Below are 15,974 nucleotides of genomic sequence, written 5' to 3' on the forward strand. Positions count from 1 at the left end.
GGGGAGCCCGTGGGGAGCGCTAGAGGCGGCGGAAGCCAGCCCCACCTCTGAGCCGCACAGCACAGCGGCCCCAGCTGGGGACCGCCCTCCCCTGGACGCACCTGCCCCGGAGGAGGAGACCCCACCCTCTGGGGGACCCGTCTGCACTTGCCATGGGCCCACTCCCCCACACCCACCGCAGCGGGAGCGGGAGGAGACCGTCCAGAGCTGCAGAGCACTGAGCGCACGGGAGGTGCCTGTGGCGGGCACCTGTCGCTCTGCTCTGCTCTGCGTGCTCGCTGGCCCTGTCTTAGCGGCCACCCCATCCTCTTTCCCTTGGTTCCGCCGGGGTTCCGTGGTCGGGGCTGCCCTGGAGCACCTTGGCCCTATGCCCTGGAGCGGGGTGTGGCCACCCGCGCTGGGGTGGGCCCACAGAATCCTAAGGGGCCCCGGACTAAGAGGTGCTGGGACTCCCTCGCTGGCTCCCGTGAGCGGCAGCCCCACCCACCCTGAGGGGCCGGGTGCCCCCCTTTCCTCACCCCAGTCCCCTTCCAGCCTCTTTTGGGGGGATGGGGGGCGGCGGGCGATGGGGCAGAAGGGCGACAGGCAGGGCCAGGTGCAGAGGTGTGGCTGGGGCCGGCTGGAGGCTGGCTGTGGGGTGGGGCTGGTCAGCTTCCCCCTGCCCTGCGCTGCCTGGACTCAGAGCGGACGGGACCCCAAGGATGGGGGGCGGGGGGCGTGCTGCTCCCCACTGGGGTGGCCAGCGGTCCCGTCCCTACACTTCGAAGATGAGATGGGGCCAGCCTGCGGTCGCCGTGTGGCGGGGACCGCTCCTCTGCTCCTGGCGCCCCGCCTGGCAGGCAAGGCCTGGGCGCTGGTGCGGGTGCGGCGGGGCTGGGCCACCATCCCCGCTGGCTCCGGGCAGGTGACCAGGCCTCCACACCCTGTGTGTGAGCCCGGTGGCGGGCCCGGGCCTTGCCCCTCCCTGTCTCCTCCTAGCACCTGGCGGCCGGGGTGTCCTGCCGGGACTCTGCCAGTGCACCGGGTCCCAGCCCGCTTGCCGCTCGTAGGACAGAGTCCCGGTGCCATGCGCCCGTCCTACCCCAGAGCCCTCTGCAGGGATGGAGCCCCAGTCCTGCTCCCTTCTGCCCCCTGCCTGGGCAGGGCCGGGTCTGTCCTGTAGCCTCCGTGCGCAGAGCCTTCCCCCCCGGGGCTTGTTCCCCACCCCCAGGCTGGCATCTTTCGCCCTTGCTTCCCTGCGTCTGTCACAGCTGCCTGGACAGGATGTGGCATCCAGGGAGGGACAGGGGCTCCTCCTCAGCTCAGCCCAGCTCTGGAGCTGTCCTGTGGGGACCCTGGCCAGCATGCCCCGCAGAAGTGGTGGGGCCTGACTTTATTCACCTGCGTGCGGCCTGCCTTGAGAGGGCGGTGTCGCCCGGGACTGGCCACCGGGCGCCTAGGGTGGCAGGGCCGCCGCCAGTTTCCAGAACAGTGAGGAGGTAGTGCGACTTTTCTGCAGTTCAGGGAGTGTCTGTTCTCACTCTATTTTGCCGATCGTGTCTGCCGCTGCACTGCTGGCCACATCCTGGTTCTCTCCTCCCTTCCTGGCTGCAGTTCTTTTTTCATCAGACAGTATCAGAACTGTGCCCTCTGCTCTGGGCTTCTGCTGTTCCCGGACATGCTTCCAGATAGAGCATGGCCAGCGAGCCTGGAGCGGCCAGTAATGGGAGGCCTGCAAGGTGAGGCTTGGCTGGGTTTAGAACCCTTCCCTGCATGTGAGGGACAAGGCTGACTTCAGAGGGAGGGGGGGTGGCTATGAGTGGCACGTCGGTGACCGTGTTTTGTAGGTGGCGGCAAAACAAGGACTTGAAGCGAGGCACCCGTTCTTTTTTTTTTAAGAGCGGGAGACTGTGGTGTGGGACGTGGCGAGCCATGGCAGGGTGGCAGTGCAGGAGTTAAGCGAGGGGCTCCGAGCTCCCCGCGAGACCGCCTGGGGCAGGGAACCGGCACACTGCAGCCAGTCTGCCTCTCCTTGATCGGGGCCGCCTGTCCACCGAGTGGCCTCGAGATCCCTTGGGACAGAGGTCCTCATGACCAGTCCCTCATCCAGGGGGATGGTGACACAAGAAGCCTGGGAGATGGCCAGGGAATGCTGTGATTTCAAGGCCTGTTTATCTGGTCCCGACATCCAGTACTTTGCCTCCTGTAGTCTGGTCATGGCCTGGCTTTCCCTTAGGACAGTCTCTGTTCCTGGTGCGGCCCCGGGGAAAGTACACCAGCATCATATCCCTTTCTGGGGGTGGGACACGTCTCTCACCTGACCTTGGTCTGAACCCAGGGAGGCAGAGAAGACTTGCCAGTGGGCCTCTTACAGTTGGGAGCGGGGCACGGGTCTGGGAAAGCGGGAGCCCCTCGGTGCTAGGCCTGGAGCTCTAGCAACTTGTGGGCCCGTGCCCACACTTCAATCATCCTGTAGGAACCCTTGCAAGAAAGCCAGCACCAGCCTCAGGAGAATGGAAGCAGAACTTTATTCTTCTTGGCTAGGGAAGAGAACTAGCGGGTGGTCGTGCATAGTACCCCCCCACCCCTCCCAGAACCAAAGAAGACAGGCGGAGCCACCAAAGGGCTACCTCTGCTCGCCTCTCTCCTTTGCCCATGTGGAGGCAGGTGAGTGCAACGCAGGGCTGGGGTGGCTGCAGTGATGGGGCGGCCAGGGCCGGCCGGGGCTCCGGGGCCAAGGAGACCGGGGGGCTGCTCAGGTTGGGGGGATGGGCGTGGGAGCACTTCTCATCCTGGGAGCTGCCAGCTGGCACAGGCACAGAGCTCAGGGTACCAGGACACGGTAGGGGCTGCCTGGGATGTGCTCGTCACCCCACTTGACCACCAGCGTGTACTCTCCCTTGTCCTTGAGCAGGTAAGAGACGCTGTAGAGCCGGCTGCCCACATGCTTCACCAGGATTTCCTCGCACGGTGTCCGGGGGCCATGCACCCCTACCAGCAGCATGTTGTTGCCTGGTAGAGAAGGGGCCTCAGTTCCAGACCCCAAGTCTCTCCCTCCTACTGAGAATCCCCCGAGCCCTCTTTCTGTCTTGGTATCCTGCCCCCACCACCCTGTTGTGTTCAGGGGTGACGGCCCTTCCTAAAGAGCTGCCAGCACAGGAGACCCAGATCCTCCCCAGGCAGCTTCCCGAAGGGTAGAAATGATGGCGGGGAGGCGCAGATGGGAAGTGGCTTCAGAAGTGACAACCACGCCCTGGGGGCGCCTGATGGCTCGGTGGGTGAGGCGGCCCACTTCGGCTCAGGTCATGATCTCGCGGTTTGTGGGTTCGAGCCCTGCGTCGGGCTCTGTGCCGACAGCTCGGAGCCTGGAGCCTGCTTCGCATTCTGTGTCTCCCTCCCTCTCTGCCCCTCCCCAACTCATGCTCTGTCTCTGTCTCTCAAAAATACATGTTAAAAAAAAAACACCAAAAACAAAAAAAGAAGTGACAACCATGCCCTTGAAGGCACTCCCACCCCATCCACCCCCTTTTTCCCACGTTCCCAGGCACTGGTCATCCCATCTCATCTCTGGCCTCGTCTTTCTGGAGGGCACAGGTGATGGGCGGGGCCGGGGCACCCACCTGCTTTGCTACAGTCCACCGTGAAGCTGCTCTTTTGGCCCGCGTATGCCTTGCTCAGCCCCAGGCCCTTGGCCAGCACCTTGCTGGCGTCAGTGGAACCTGCGCCTGGGGCCCCGTGCTGGGGGGCACTGGCAGTCTTCGTCAGGGAGTCCACGAACACTGACGATGTCTCATGGAGGCTGTGGTTGCTGACAAGACGGGGACCTGCGGGGCGGTGGGGGGGGGGTTGCTAAGAGGTAGCCAGAGTGCCAGGCGTTGCGTTGGGCACTGGCAGTCTGCTGCCAGGCTTACCTGTGACTTTGGCCTTGAAGGGGCTGCCCCCGATGTGGTAGGGGCCACCGTACTTGATGGAGATGAGGTAGCTGCCAGGTGCCATGGGGGTGTAAGTGACCCGGTAGCCCTCAGGGCACTCTTGGCAGTCCATCTTCACCTTGGAGGGCCCATCAATGGTTACGGACAGGGCGCCGGCTCCCGCGTTGCTCGTGTTCACGATGAACTCAGCTGGGCTCCCTGGGGTTGGCGGGGGGCGGTGAGGAAGAGCTGGCCCGGCCTGCTTCCCCATCCCCCCACTCCTAGCCCCCCAGCCCCCCAGCGTAGCTTCATCACCTCTACACCTCCTCTTGTCACTGACAGCTTGGAGGAGGGGGCCTAGCATCGGTGTCCACACAGCGGAAACCGCATCCACTGACCTACCTGTGACACCACCTTCCAGGCCGGCTCCGTAGGCGGACACCAGGCCCGGGTCCCCTCCGTGCCCAGGCTCCCCAACTCGGATCTTGAAGGGGCTTCCAGGAATGTGGGTGCCGTTGAACTTGACGTCAATCAGGTAGACACCGTTCTCCCGTGGGATAAAGCGCACGGCATACTTATCTGAGGGACAGAAGGGCATGCTGAGGGCCTGACATCCCTCCCCGAAAACCGAGCAGGTGGCATCTGTGAAGAGGTTCCCTCGCCCACCAGTCCAGGAGGTCCACGTGGCCCACTCCGCTGCTTCTGGGGACCACACCGGGCACCCACACCCCATGGCACAGGCCTCCCCAAACCGGAGGACTGAAGCGGTAAACGCCCAAGCAGCCTGCTGTCGGTGCTCACTTGGACGGAAATCTACAGGCAAAGCACTTGCCTCTCTGCCTCCGGAAAAAGGTTACCACAGATGCCAGCCCCTGCCTGTTACCAGGGGCACGGAGGTCATGGGGCTGTGCAGGGGCACGACTAGCTGTGGGACTGGCGACATTGGCTGCCTCGGGCCTGTCTGCAGGTGCCAGCCCCGTGGCTAGACTTCGGGTCTCTCCCTCAGGAGACCGCATCATATTGCCTGCAGAAGGCGTTCTCCTTCCTAGAAGCTGTGGCTTCCAAGCAGACCCGCCGCCCCCCCCCAGGGCTGGGGTCGTGAGCAGGGGAGGGGCTGCCCGGCTGGGAGAGCCCCAGCGCTTGGGCCCTGCTTGCAGAATCTGTACCTTCCTTCTGTACTCTCAGTCTGCTTCCAGCCAGCTGGGCAGGCCCGCTGCTCCCAGCAGGGCCAGGGAAGATGGGTGGGTGGCCCGGGCAGGGACAGGGCCTCACCTTGGTCGATCTCTGTGACATAGCACTCCTCCAGGGCTCCCGAGGGGCTGTGCACCTTAGCATCGATCGCCCCCTTGGCCCCGTTCAGGCTGACTGCAAAAGAGGCTGGCTGGTTGACCTTTAGCCCTGACTCCTGGAAGCATAGCAGACGTGGTTAGACAGGGTGGCTGGGGTGCAGGAGAGCAGGGTCCCAGCGGCGGGAGGCCCACGGGGGTTACACTTACCCATCTGGCGTCCGATTTGGTTTAAAGAGGGAGAGCCACTGATTCTTGAGGGGCAGTAAGCTACAGGCACACGCCCCCACCCCCAGACCCACACTCTGCAGTCACACAGCCAGGTGGCAGGAATGGAGGGTAGCCCTGCCCTGTGGGCAGCACTGGGCCCTGGCAGGCTGTCCCTCTTTAAACCTCAGCCCTGGTGCTCAACGGGCACAGGCTTCTGTTCAAAGCCTTTAGACCTGAGACACGAGAAAAACTCCACACAGTGGGCAGGGGTGTTTCCTGCCGACCCCAAGCGTGGGCTGCGCCCGGCCAGAGCAGAGGCCCGGCGCCCTGAGCTGGGCTGGGCGGGTCACTTGACACGGGGCCAAGTCCTGCTCTGTGCGACGGCTCTGGTCTGGCCGGGCCCAGGAGCCCCAGGCAGGCGGTTTCTCTCGGTGCCTCACCTGAAGACTAGAAACAGTAAGGCGGCGGGCATCGCCAGACGGAGAAGCCACAGGTACTACGAAGGGGCTGTCAGGGATGTGCTCCTCGTTGAACTTGACTGAGACCTCGTAGTCACCTGGGCAGGAAGAGAGCACAGAGGGCGTGCTGGGAGGCCCCCACTTGCCACAAACAGCCTGGGTGGTCCTGGGACCTCAGAAGGGAGGGCGGGAGCCAGGTGGAGCCGTCCGCTCAGACCCAGACCGACACCCACACCCCGATGCCACCTCCCGTGGCCCTGGGCACGCCCTCAGCACCTGGCTCCTGGACCACATAGGCCACGCCGCAGGAGCCGTCCTTGCGGTCCTCGAAGGAGATCTCGGCCTTGCTGGGGCCCTCGACAGCAATGGCCAGGCCCCCGGCGCCAGCTTCCCTGGTCCAGATGCTAAATTCGGCTGTAGAAAGAGCAGTGTGTCCTCACGGAGGGCTGCTATCCTGGCCTCAGTCCCCTCCGAGCATGGCTGACGTGCTGCTAGCTACTTCCTCAACCCCACCCCCCGCCCCAGCCCATAAGAGCAAAAGCCTGGCAGGAAGCAGGCATACCTGGCACTCCGGCTTCAGCCCTCTCCAGGCCAGGGCCTCCAGCACGGACCTTGTGTGCTCCCCCTTCCCCCAGGGGCCCCACGGTGAACTGGAAGGGGCTCCCGGGCACGTGCTGGCCCTTGTACTTGACGCTAACTGTGTGCATGCCCATCTCGGCAGGTACAAAGCGGATGCAATAGGTGTGGTTCTCCCCTTCCACGATCTCAGCCTCATGGCTCTTGCCTGATGGGCTGGTCACCTGGGCTGTCATGTCCTGGATGCTAATTTCTGCAGGTGGGGGACAACGTGGTGAGCAAGAATCCCGGGCCCCACCCCTCTGCTCGGGGCCCCGTGGGGCTGGTACCCAGGACTCCCCAAGGCCCCCTCCCTGGCTCCCTAGGGCTCCTACCAGGGATCTTCAGGCTGAGGTCGCAGTGACTGCCGACATTGGCCACCGAGGGGGCCCGTCGCCGGCGTGTGATGCTCTCTTTCACCCGGCCCTCTCCTGTTACCTTCACAGAGAAGGGGCTGCCTGCAGGAAGAGAGCACGGCCCGTGCACCACGCAGGTTACGTTTCTGCCTGCAGGCTGTGGTGCGTGGCAGGGAGGGTGGCCCCGTCACGGGGGCAACGTGTGCATGCCCCACTCACCAGGCACGTGCTGGTCAGCGAACTTGATGTTGATGATGTAGTTTCCGGGCTCTGTGGGGCAGTAGGTGACCCTGCACGTGCCATCCTCCAGGTCCTCTGTGTTGATGTCCACCTTGCTGGGGCCCTCGATGGACAGGCTAAGTCCGCCGTAGCCTGGGAAGCGACAGCCCTGAGCCAGGGGGCCGAGCATGGGGGTCCCCCCCCAGCTGGTAGGTGGCCACCACCTACCTGCATCACGGGTGTCGATGATAAACTCTGCAGGCTCAAAGGTGTGGCCCTCGTGGAGGCCCTGGCCTGAGACCCGCACACGGCTGGCATCCCCGATCTCCGACTGGCTGATCACCACTGGGATGGGGCTGCTTGCCACGTGCTGGCCATTCTTCTTCACGTGCACCAGGTGCTCCCCCGTCTCCTTGGGCACGAATGAGATCCCTGGGCACAGGGCAGGGCCGTCAGCCAGGGGAAGGCGGGCCCGCCCCTCGCGGCGCCCCCCTTCCCAGGAGGCCCTGCCCCTCCACCTCTTACCCACGTGGCCATTGCGCAGTCGCTTCAGGAGACAGGGCTCCTCCCGGCCCGAGGGTGGCACTACCGTGGCTGTCAGCAGGCTGAGGTCCGTCTCGGAGATATTGATGGGGATGTCGGCGGCGGAGCCCACCTTCAGGTGGGACATGCGCATCGAGTCGTCGCCTGCCAGGGGACAGTCGCTGCATGTCCAGGTGCGGTGGGGAGAGGGTGCCCGCCCCGCCGTTCGCCTGCTTTTGTCACTGCTCCCAGTGCCACATACCCGTGACCCTGGCGGTGAAGGGGCTGCCCGGGATGTGCTGCTCGTTGTACTTGACCAGGATGCTGTAGTCCCCGGGCAGCACGGGAAGGTAGGAGACGCTGCACGTGCCGTCCTGGTTGTCGGTGCAGCTGATCTCTGCTTTGGATGGGCCCTCAATGGCCAGGGACAGGCCCCCTACGGAGAGTCGTGGGTGAGGATGGGAACCACGCCGGGGCCCCCGCACTGGTGGCACAGAGCCCCGACAGGCAGAGGCTGGGGTGGCAGGTGCGGAGCCCCACTTAGGGAGCGTCTCCGCTGGATGACGGCGTCCCACGGCACAACGTGAGGCTAAGATCGGAGCGGCTCACCCTCTCCCGCATCCTTGGTGTTAACGGTGAAGACCGCGGGCTTGTTCACCACTCCGTGGCTGAGGCCAGGCCCATAGGCGGTGACATGGCCGCAGTTGACATAGTCCACGTAGAACTGCAGGGGGCTTCCTGAGGCAGGAAAAGGGGCCAGGTGGAATGGGGCTCTGTGCCACCTCCCCAGGCTCCTCCCAGGGCGCTGGCAGTACAGCGTGGGGGCGCACCTGGGATGTGCATGTTATCGTAGCGGATGTCCATCTCGTGCAGGCCTGCTTCGCTGGGTGCATAGCGCACGGTCACAGTGCCGTCCTTGTTGTCAGTGATGGCTGGCTGCGCCACCTTGCCCGAAGGCATCCGCACCTCCCCTGCAGGGCAACGGGGCCAGGGTCAGGGCAGCCACTGGCAAACCCAAGCCTCTGTGGCTCCCGAGCCCCTTCCTGCTCCCACTCACCAGTGATCTCGCCTTTCTTGATGGTGAAGGGGATGACGAGGTCGAAGGGCCTCAGGCTGGTCACATCCAGCCCATTGACACCCATTAAGGGTCTCTCTGGGGCCTATAGTGGAGACAGAGGGCCCAAGTGAGGTGCTGTAGGATGGGTGGGCGTATGAGGAAGTCCCAAGGGAAGCATCTGGAGGTCCCTCCTCACACGTGGCAGGAGGGGGCCTCATGGGATACCCAGCTGGCCAGCCCCACATGTCCCCTAGGGCCGGGAGAGCCAGAATGAGGCACGCGAGGTCATACCCAGGTCTGCTGGCCACCCTGGGGATAGGTGTACGGTGGGGCCAGCTGCTGAGGCCGAAGTGGGGGCTGTGCTGTGGGCTGGTCCCCAGCTAGAGCCTGCAGAGCATCACAGAAGAGTTGGTGAGTCTACTGTCGTAGAGATGGCCCAGGGGGAGGGACAGGCCAGGCTCCCTCCGCCCAGACCCCTCAGCCCCGGCCCCTCCTGACCGTCACTTGGAAAGGGCTGTTGGGCACGTGCTCGCCACCAAAGCGCACGCAGATGACATATTTGCCCGGCTGGGGGGCCGTGTAGAAGATGTCAAAGGTGCCGTCCTCATTCTCTACCACGTCCACATCTACCTCCGAGCCGTCGGGCGTGCACACAGTACAGGTCACCTTGCCTTTGCCTGCTGCCTTGGTGTCGACGGTGATCACCGTCTCCTCCCCAATCTGGATGGTGGGGCCAATGCCAGCACCTGGTGGGGCGGGGTGGGTCCCCAGAGGGGGGCCGGCGCGTGAGCTTGGCACCTGAGCTGCTCCCGTCTGCCTGCCACCCGCCCAGGCCTCTCATTGCCACCACCAAGCGCAGCCAGGCCTCCCGCCCCCACCCCCCAAGCTGGGGCAGTGAGTGGTTTCTCAGAAGGCAGGAAAGGTTCCCCTGAGCCGCCTCAAGCCCGGGGACCCTGTCTTGGGGATAGCTCCACGTGGGAAAGGACTGACAGGTGGCGCACAGGTGTCTCGGAGGAAGGAAGGGCCTAGAGGCCCAGGAGGCCACCGCCATCGTCAGGGCACAAGCATTTGCTGCCACCTTCCCGGCCAACTGGGCCTCAGCCGGTGCAGTGGACCGACACCAGTGCCCTGGCCGGGCCCACGGCCGCCTTTGTCCCTGCAGCCCGGCCCTGGATCCCAGCGCTGTGTGCAGATGCGGTGAGGCAGGGTCCTGCTGCAGCGTGGGGGCGTGTGAGTCTCGCCTCCCGCCCCCCATGCCTGAAGGTGAAACCGGGCTTTCCTGACGACTGAGAACACTCGCTCGACCAGAGGCTCGTGGTGAGGGGTGGCCAGTGCGGCCCGGCACAGGCAGGGAACCGGGAGCGAGGAAGCAGGGAGCAGCAGGGTTGGCCCCCAAGCGGCACAGCACAGCAGGCAGTGGCGGCATCCGGGGGGGGGGGGTGGCAAGGAAGGGGGGGGAGAGGCACAGCACAGCAGGCAGCGGTGACAGGGGTGGGGGGGACGGGAGGCCCAAGCCGCAGCCACCGCCACTACGTTGCAAGGGCAGAGCAGCTGAGCAGCCTCTAGGGCCCCAGAGTGCCCGAGGAGAGGGGAGGGGCAGTGACGTTATGATCTGGGCTCAGCCGTGAAGGCCTGGCGGGGGGCTGTGGGCTGTGAGGGCCGGCGGTGAGTGTGCTTCCTGCAGCCCGGCCCCTGCGGGGAAGCAGCCGGGAGCACTGGACCCACTCGAGGGCTAAGCTGAAGGGGTCCCCCTGGCCGGCCTGCCACTGAGCTTCCCTGCTAGGTGAGGGCCCCCGCCGGGCCGAGCTCCCTGCTGGCCTTGCACGGCTCTCTCAGGCTGTAGACCTGGCCGCCTGCTGCCCACCCTGCCCTGGGAGGCCTCACCTCACGCCCACACCCGCTCTCCGCAGCTCGTCATCTGGACCCGCCATCTAGCTAGCGGCTTCAGCCCCGACCCCACAGGTCCCCCCAGTTCCCCACCTTCCCCGCTCAGCGCCTAGCCCATCCACAGGTCTTGGCTGCCCCATCCTCCAACTGCACTTGCCACGTTCGCTCCCCACTTAAGCCGCATCGCCACCAACCTGGCCCAGGCCGCCACTCTGACCAATCCAGAAGTGACTCTGGCTCCCCTACTGGGCTCTCTGCCTCCACTCTGCATACAGTGGCCAGATAAACTGAAACCACTCCCTTAGCCAAGTCTTGGCCCTGTCCCTATCCCCAAGGCCCTGTTCCCCGGCCCTAAGCATACATGCCTGTCACCTCAGATCCTAGAACTGTTCTGCCTACCAAGCCACCGAGCCCTTGCCCCAAGACCCTAGCCACCCTCTGAATCTTGTCCTGGCTACCTCACCCAAGCTCCAGGCCAGGAGCGTCTGGAGGCTTCCACGTAACTGGCACCTCTCACTGGAGTCCCTGGTGTCCCTGGCTGGCGCTAGAGCTCCCCTCCCATGCCCAAGCAGGAGAATCTCTACGCCTGGTTGGGCAGTATCTGAATAACGTCACTGCTGGGTAGGGGGCAAGGGGAAGGAAGGAGGTGGGGAGGGCGGGCAGGCCACCGAGTGCACTTTGGGGCTCTGAGGCTGGGCTGGGCCCAGCCATGCTGCCCGCCCAAGCAGTCGACGCTGGTGCTATTGCACTACCAGCCCATCCCACCCACTCATGCAGCCTGGACCTCCCCCGGCCTGGGACACGAGGCCCCCAGGAGAGGGGGATGCGGGGTCTGTGGATCCGGCCAGGGCCGGGGACTCCCACCGGTAAGGGCAGACCCCTTGTCCCCTTAGCCCACGCAGGAGCCCTTGACACGGAAGGAAGAAGTGAGAAGGAAGGGCCTGCTGCCCGCCCCCAGGGCTTCCCCAGGGTGCCGTGATCCCCAGACCCCGGAGCCCCCAGTGGGGTGCCTCTCAGGATGCACCTCACCCCCAAGCTCTCAGCTGCAACCCGACATCTCAGATGGGGAAACGGAGGCCCAGAGAGAGGGAGGGCCGGAGCGCTCGTGCTCTGTCTGGAGGCCCCCCTGGACACTAACCCTCCAGCTCCCCCTCTGTCCCTGCCGAGAGCTGCAGCTGGACCCCGCCCTGGGAGTCAGCACGGAAGAGGAAGGAAGCTGCCCTCTGGGCAGGAGGGGCATCGGGGCCCCCGGCAAGCAGCTTACCTAGCCCGTGACCTCCGATTGACACTGAGGTGAGAGGGCAGAGAGCAAGGAGAAAGGTCAGGTGAGTCACTCAGGGGGGCGGCCCCCACTCCCACACGCCGCCCCAAGCAGCGAGCCCTTGCACACAGGCACACCCAAGCCCCGTGCCGAGCGTCGCGGCCGCCGGCAGGCTGGCTCACCTGTGACTGTGCACTTGCTGGCATCTCCGGTGGGCACGGCCCGGACGCGATACGGGGAGAAGGGGATCTCGTCACCACCGTACTTGATGAGGATGGTGTAGCGGCCGGTCACATCCGGCACATAGGCCACGGTGTACGTGCCGTCCTGGTTGTCTTGGATGTGCGTCTTCTTGGGCTTGCCCTCGGGGTCCTGTGCCGCAGAGCACAGGGGAGGTGGTTGGCCCGAGCCCAGCCAGGCCCAGGATTACCTCGGACCCTCTCAAAGGAGCAGGCATCAAGCCCCGCCGCTGCAGGGACAGCCTCCGAGTCACTCGACCGCCACGGCCCAAAACGACTGCCCGCACCCGGCACCGCGGCACTGCCCTTTACTTTGGTGTAGCCAAGGTACGCGAGGGATGTCCCAAACGCCCAGCGCGCCCCCAGGTGACGACGCGTACGGCAGGGAGCTCGGTGCCCGTCCTGCTTTATCCCCGTGACCACCTCTTGGCTCCCATCCCCCGCCCCAGGGCCTGCCCTGGCACTAGGAACAGCTCCCCGAGAGCTCTCAGGGTCCTGTTCTGACCCCTGACCCACGAGAAGGTCACAGGTGTGCAAGCCCAGGCACTAAGGGCTTCGGTCACGTGCTCGAAGTCAGCAGTGAGCAAGCGTGTGCCCGGGAAGCCCGTGCCTGCCACCGCCATCCTAGAGGCAGGGGGCCTGGCCTGGCTGGCACAGCTCCAGGGGAGACCATAGACCCAGACCGGTCCATCTACCCTAGTCTCCTGCCCTACACTGCACAGCTCTCTGGCCTCAGCCCCCTCCTCCCTGGCCGCCTCTGTGCCTGGAGCTGTAATCCAGCAGGGCCACACAGCATCCCAGGTGGCCAGCTCACCGTGATCTGGACAGCCAGCAGGCCCTCTCCTGCATCCTTTGCATCGATGGTGAACTCCACAGGGAGGCTGGCGGGCACGCCAGTCGTATTGAGCCCGGGGCCGCTGGCCTTCACCTTGCTGGCATCGTGTGTTGGCAGCACCTTGACCTTGAAGGGGCTGTCGGGCCAGGGTGTCGTGAATGGTCAGAAAGGCTCTTGGTGCTCAGCCCAGGCACCTTCCCCCAGGCAGCAGGCCCTGCTTCCTACCTGCGGGGTACCTCCTCCTCCCCGTACATCACGGAGATGCTGTAGGGCCCCTCCCGGCTGGGCACATAGTTTACAGTCTGGGTGCCGTCTGCATTGTCCACGACGTCCACAGGCTCCACCAGGCCTGTTTCCAGGCCCAGAAAGAGACTCAGCCCGTCTCCTGGGTCCCCAGCCCTACCACACCGGAGCAGCCGGGCTTGGCAGTGCACCCAGCCCCCACCCCGGGCCTAGGCCGTGCTTTGCCCTCACCTGCCCATCCCTGGGGATGGCCCTGAGCCCCCCAAGACGCCAGACACTGATCTGCGTGCCATCTTGGGCCCTTGCTTGCCCTCCCTGCTGCCACATCTGCTCGGTGGCCAAGTCCTGTCTGTCAGACCTCCTTCTGGTCCTCTGCCCCCGGGGCACTGGCTTCACTGTCACGTGAGACTCCTCCGTGAACTACTCGCATACTGACTTCTCTGCACTGGGCCTCTGGTCTCCCTCCCCACTCGCCCCCAGGCATAAGAACACTCACCTTTGGGCCCCTGCACTTTGACCTGCAGTGGGGCCACGCCGGCCTTGCTCGTGTCTACCTGGAAGGACTGAGGGAGGTTGGCGCGGACCATGCCAGGGCTCAGGCCAGGCCCAGAGCACTTGACCTTGGATGCGTCCGTCACGTCATGCACAGGGACCTTGAAGGGACTGCCTGGGGAGTGAGGAAGGAGGACAGCTGTGTGAGAGAGTCGAGGGCCAGCGGGCAGTCCCAGCACAGCCCTAGCGAACTTGCGTGCTTACCTGGTACTTGGTGGCCACCATAGGTGACGTTAAGGCTGTAGGTGCCAGCCTCATAGGGGATGTATTCGACCGAACAGCTGCCATCCTTGTTGTCCATGCAGGACATCTTGGCCTCAGAGGGTCCCTCTACGGCCAGGCCCAGGCCACCAGTGCCGGCTCCCCTGGTGCAAACAGACAGCCCGTTACGTCCTGGGGTCCCGGGGCCCCTCACAGCCCCAGCCCTCCCGGGCGCTTGCTCACCTAGTCTCCACAGTGAACTTGTTGGGTTTGTTGGTTGTGCCGCTTTGGATACCTGGCCCATGGACACGCACCCGGGAAGGGTCACAGCCCTCGGTCACAGGCACCTGGAAGGGGCTGCTTGGCACAGGGCTGCCGTCATAGGTCACGTCCACAGAATGGAGTCCTGGAGGAGGGCAGGCTGGGTCAGGAGGAGCCCAGGCCACCGGATCTCTGAGCCACCGTCCCCTGGGAGCCCCGGCGCGTACCCTCCTCATAAGGTGTGTACTCCACTTTGTACGTGCCGTCACCACAGTCCTGCACGTACGTCTCGGTCAGGTTGCCTGAGGGGTTGGCCACACGGGCCTTGACGTGCGGCCCTCCGGTCTGCGTCAGAGCGCGGGCATCCACGCTGAACTCGGTGGTAGCCTCTCGGAAGACACCTGCAGGGGCAGGCATGGGGAGGAAGCGTGGGGCTCCAGGGACCCTGGGGGCACCGGCCTCCCCCCGCCCCCATGATCCTCAGTGGGGCCTCACCTTGGCCCTCGATCCCAGGCCCATAGCACTGGATGCCTGAAGTGTCCACCGCGGGCTCTACCTGTAGCTTGCTGGGGAAGTTGGGCACGGGCTGGCCACCATACTTGATAGTGACGGTGTAGGCCCCGGGGCAAAGCGGGATGTAGGTGATGGTGTGGGTACCGTCGCCGTGGTCCTGGATGTGCACCTCGGCGGGCAGCCCTGCCTCAGAGCGGATTTCGATGGTCAGCTCTGCGCTGCCCGCGCTCGAGCAGTCCACGTGGAACTGGCCCGCCTCACCGGCGGTGGCCCGCTCCAACCCGGGGCCTGAGCATTTGACTTTGGACGCGTCGAAGCAGGGGACCACGTGAGCCTTGAAGGGGGAGCCAGGGATGTGGGTGTCAGCAAAAAGGATGTTGATGTTGTAGTCCCCGGGTTCGGTGGGCACATAGGACACGGAGCATGTGCCGTCCCCGTTGTCCAGGCACTCGAGCTGGGCCTCGCAGGGGCCCTCCACCGTCAGGCCCAGGCCACCCATGCCAGCACCCTTGGTGTCGATAGTGAAGCGGGCGGGGGAGCCTGCGCTGCCCCCCTGCAGGCCCGGCCCAAACGCCTTCACCTGAGGGAAGAGGGGCACGTCAGGAGCCGAACCCATACCACTTCCCTGGCCTTTGACCCGAGACCCCCAGCCTGACCTTACATCTACTTTCGTTCGTTCTGGCTACCCTCCCCCACCAGCTAGGGGCACCAGCAGGCTTAGGCAGGGCCACTGGTCCTAAGGACAAAACTGGGGAAGGGGGAGGGTGAGCCTGGAGGAGAGGGGGTGGGCTCCCAAACCCCAATTACCTTGCTAGGCTTGGTGGGGGGCAGGGCCTCCAGAGGAAAGGGGCTGCCGGGCACAGGCACACCGTCATAAGTCACCTCGACCTCATAGGGCCCCTCCTCTCGGGGCACAAAGCGCACCACACTGTTGTCAGCCCCTAGGCCTGGCTCCACCTTGCAGGGCACTACGGTGCCCGAGGGGCCTGTGATCTTGGATGCCACTTTGCCTTGGCCACCAGCGCCCTTCGATTTGACTGTGAATTCCTGATCTTTGCCAACGTCCACCTCTGTTGAGATGACCAAAGGAGGGAGAGAACTGTGGCATCCAGCCCACGTGCCCCTGGGCACCCTGACTGATTGTGACAGAGCCCCAACTACTTACTCTCTCCCAGGCCAGACACCTTGATCTTGCTGAGGTCTAGGCTTGGAGACACTCCCACCGAGAAGGGGCTCTTGGGGATGGGATCCCCTCCGTAAGTGACATTGATGCCGACTGGACCCTGGAAACAGTGCAGAGAGGCAGGGTAAGGAGTGAGGACCTTGGTCACCCCGGCCCGTGCCTTCCCCACTTGGGCATGGAGGGAGC

At 64.9% G+C, this 15,974-nt stretch overlaps 1 protein-coding gene and 1 long non-coding RNA gene across 4 annotated transcripts in view; one reads left to right on the forward strand and one right to left on the reverse strand.

Moving 5' to 3' along the window:
- LOC128311482 (uncharacterized) lies at window positions 1–2,888 on the forward strand. Its single transcript, XR_008289924.1, has 2 exons — window positions 1–1,718; window positions 2,456–2,888. It is a non-coding gene; the product is annotated as an uncharacterized LOC128311482 (long non-coding RNA).
- Window positions 2,485–15,974, reverse strand: part of FLNA (filamin A) — a 25,792-nt gene continuing 12,302 nt past the window's right edge. For 2 of the 3 annotated variants that reach the window (XM_027053200.2, XM_053201886.1), the window contains exons 20-48: window positions 15,771–15,888; window positions 15,413–15,675; window positions 14,588–15,185; window positions 14,320–14,493; window positions 14,075–14,237; window positions 13,835–13,995; window positions 13,575–13,745; window positions 13,061–13,184; window positions 12,815–12,971; window positions 11,944–12,133; window positions 11,765–11,788; window positions 9,112–9,359; window positions 8,905–9,000; window positions 8,614–8,716; window positions 8,387–8,527; window positions 8,166–8,294; window positions 7,819–7,992; window positions 7,560–7,721; window positions 7,263–7,466; window positions 7,035–7,187; window positions 6,795–6,917; window positions 6,407–6,673; window positions 6,121–6,258; window positions 5,827–5,942; window positions 5,163–5,295; window positions 4,293–4,469; window positions 3,891–4,109; window positions 3,600–3,803; window positions 2,485–2,991 (exon numbers count right to left, since the gene is read on the reverse strand). In XM_027053200.2, coding sequence (XP_026909001.1) covers window positions 2,804–2,991; window positions 3,600–3,803; window positions 3,891–4,109; window positions 4,293–4,469; window positions 5,163–5,295; window positions 5,827–5,942; window positions 6,121–6,258; window positions 6,407–6,673; window positions 6,795–6,917; window positions 7,035–7,187; window positions 7,263–7,466; window positions 7,560–7,721; window positions 7,819–7,992; window positions 8,166–8,294; window positions 8,387–8,527; window positions 8,614–8,716; window positions 8,905–9,000; window positions 9,112–9,359; window positions 11,765–11,788; window positions 11,944–12,133; window positions 12,815–12,971; window positions 13,061–13,184; window positions 13,575–13,745; window positions 13,835–13,995; window positions 14,075–14,237; window positions 14,320–14,493; window positions 14,588–15,185; window positions 15,413–15,675; window positions 15,771–15,888 — 5,118 coding nt within the window. In that variant the 3' untranslated portion in view covers window positions 2,485–2,803. The remainder of the gene's footprint in view (window positions 2,992–3,599; window positions 3,804–3,890; window positions 4,110–4,292; window positions 4,470–5,162; window positions 5,296–5,826; window positions 5,943–6,120; window positions 6,259–6,406; window positions 6,674–6,794; window positions 6,918–7,034; window positions 7,188–7,262; window positions 7,467–7,559; window positions 7,722–7,818; window positions 7,993–8,165; window positions 8,295–8,386; window positions 8,528–8,613; window positions 8,717–8,904; window positions 9,001–9,111; window positions 9,360–11,764; window positions 11,789–11,943; window positions 12,134–12,814; window positions 12,972–13,060; window positions 13,185–13,574; window positions 13,746–13,834; window positions 13,996–14,074; window positions 14,238–14,319; window positions 14,494–14,587; window positions 15,186–15,412; window positions 15,676–15,770; window positions 15,889–15,974) is intronic. The other variant, XM_027053201.2, reaches the window with a different exon arrangement.

The sequence above is a fragment of the Acinonyx jubatus genome, chromosome X (assembly GCF_027475565.1).
Source record: "Acinonyx jubatus isolate Ajub_Pintada_27869175 chromosome X, VMU_Ajub_asm_v1.0, whole genome shotgun sequence".
Classification (NCBI taxonomy): Eukaryota; Metazoa; Chordata; class Mammalia; order Carnivora; family Felidae; genus Acinonyx; species Acinonyx jubatus.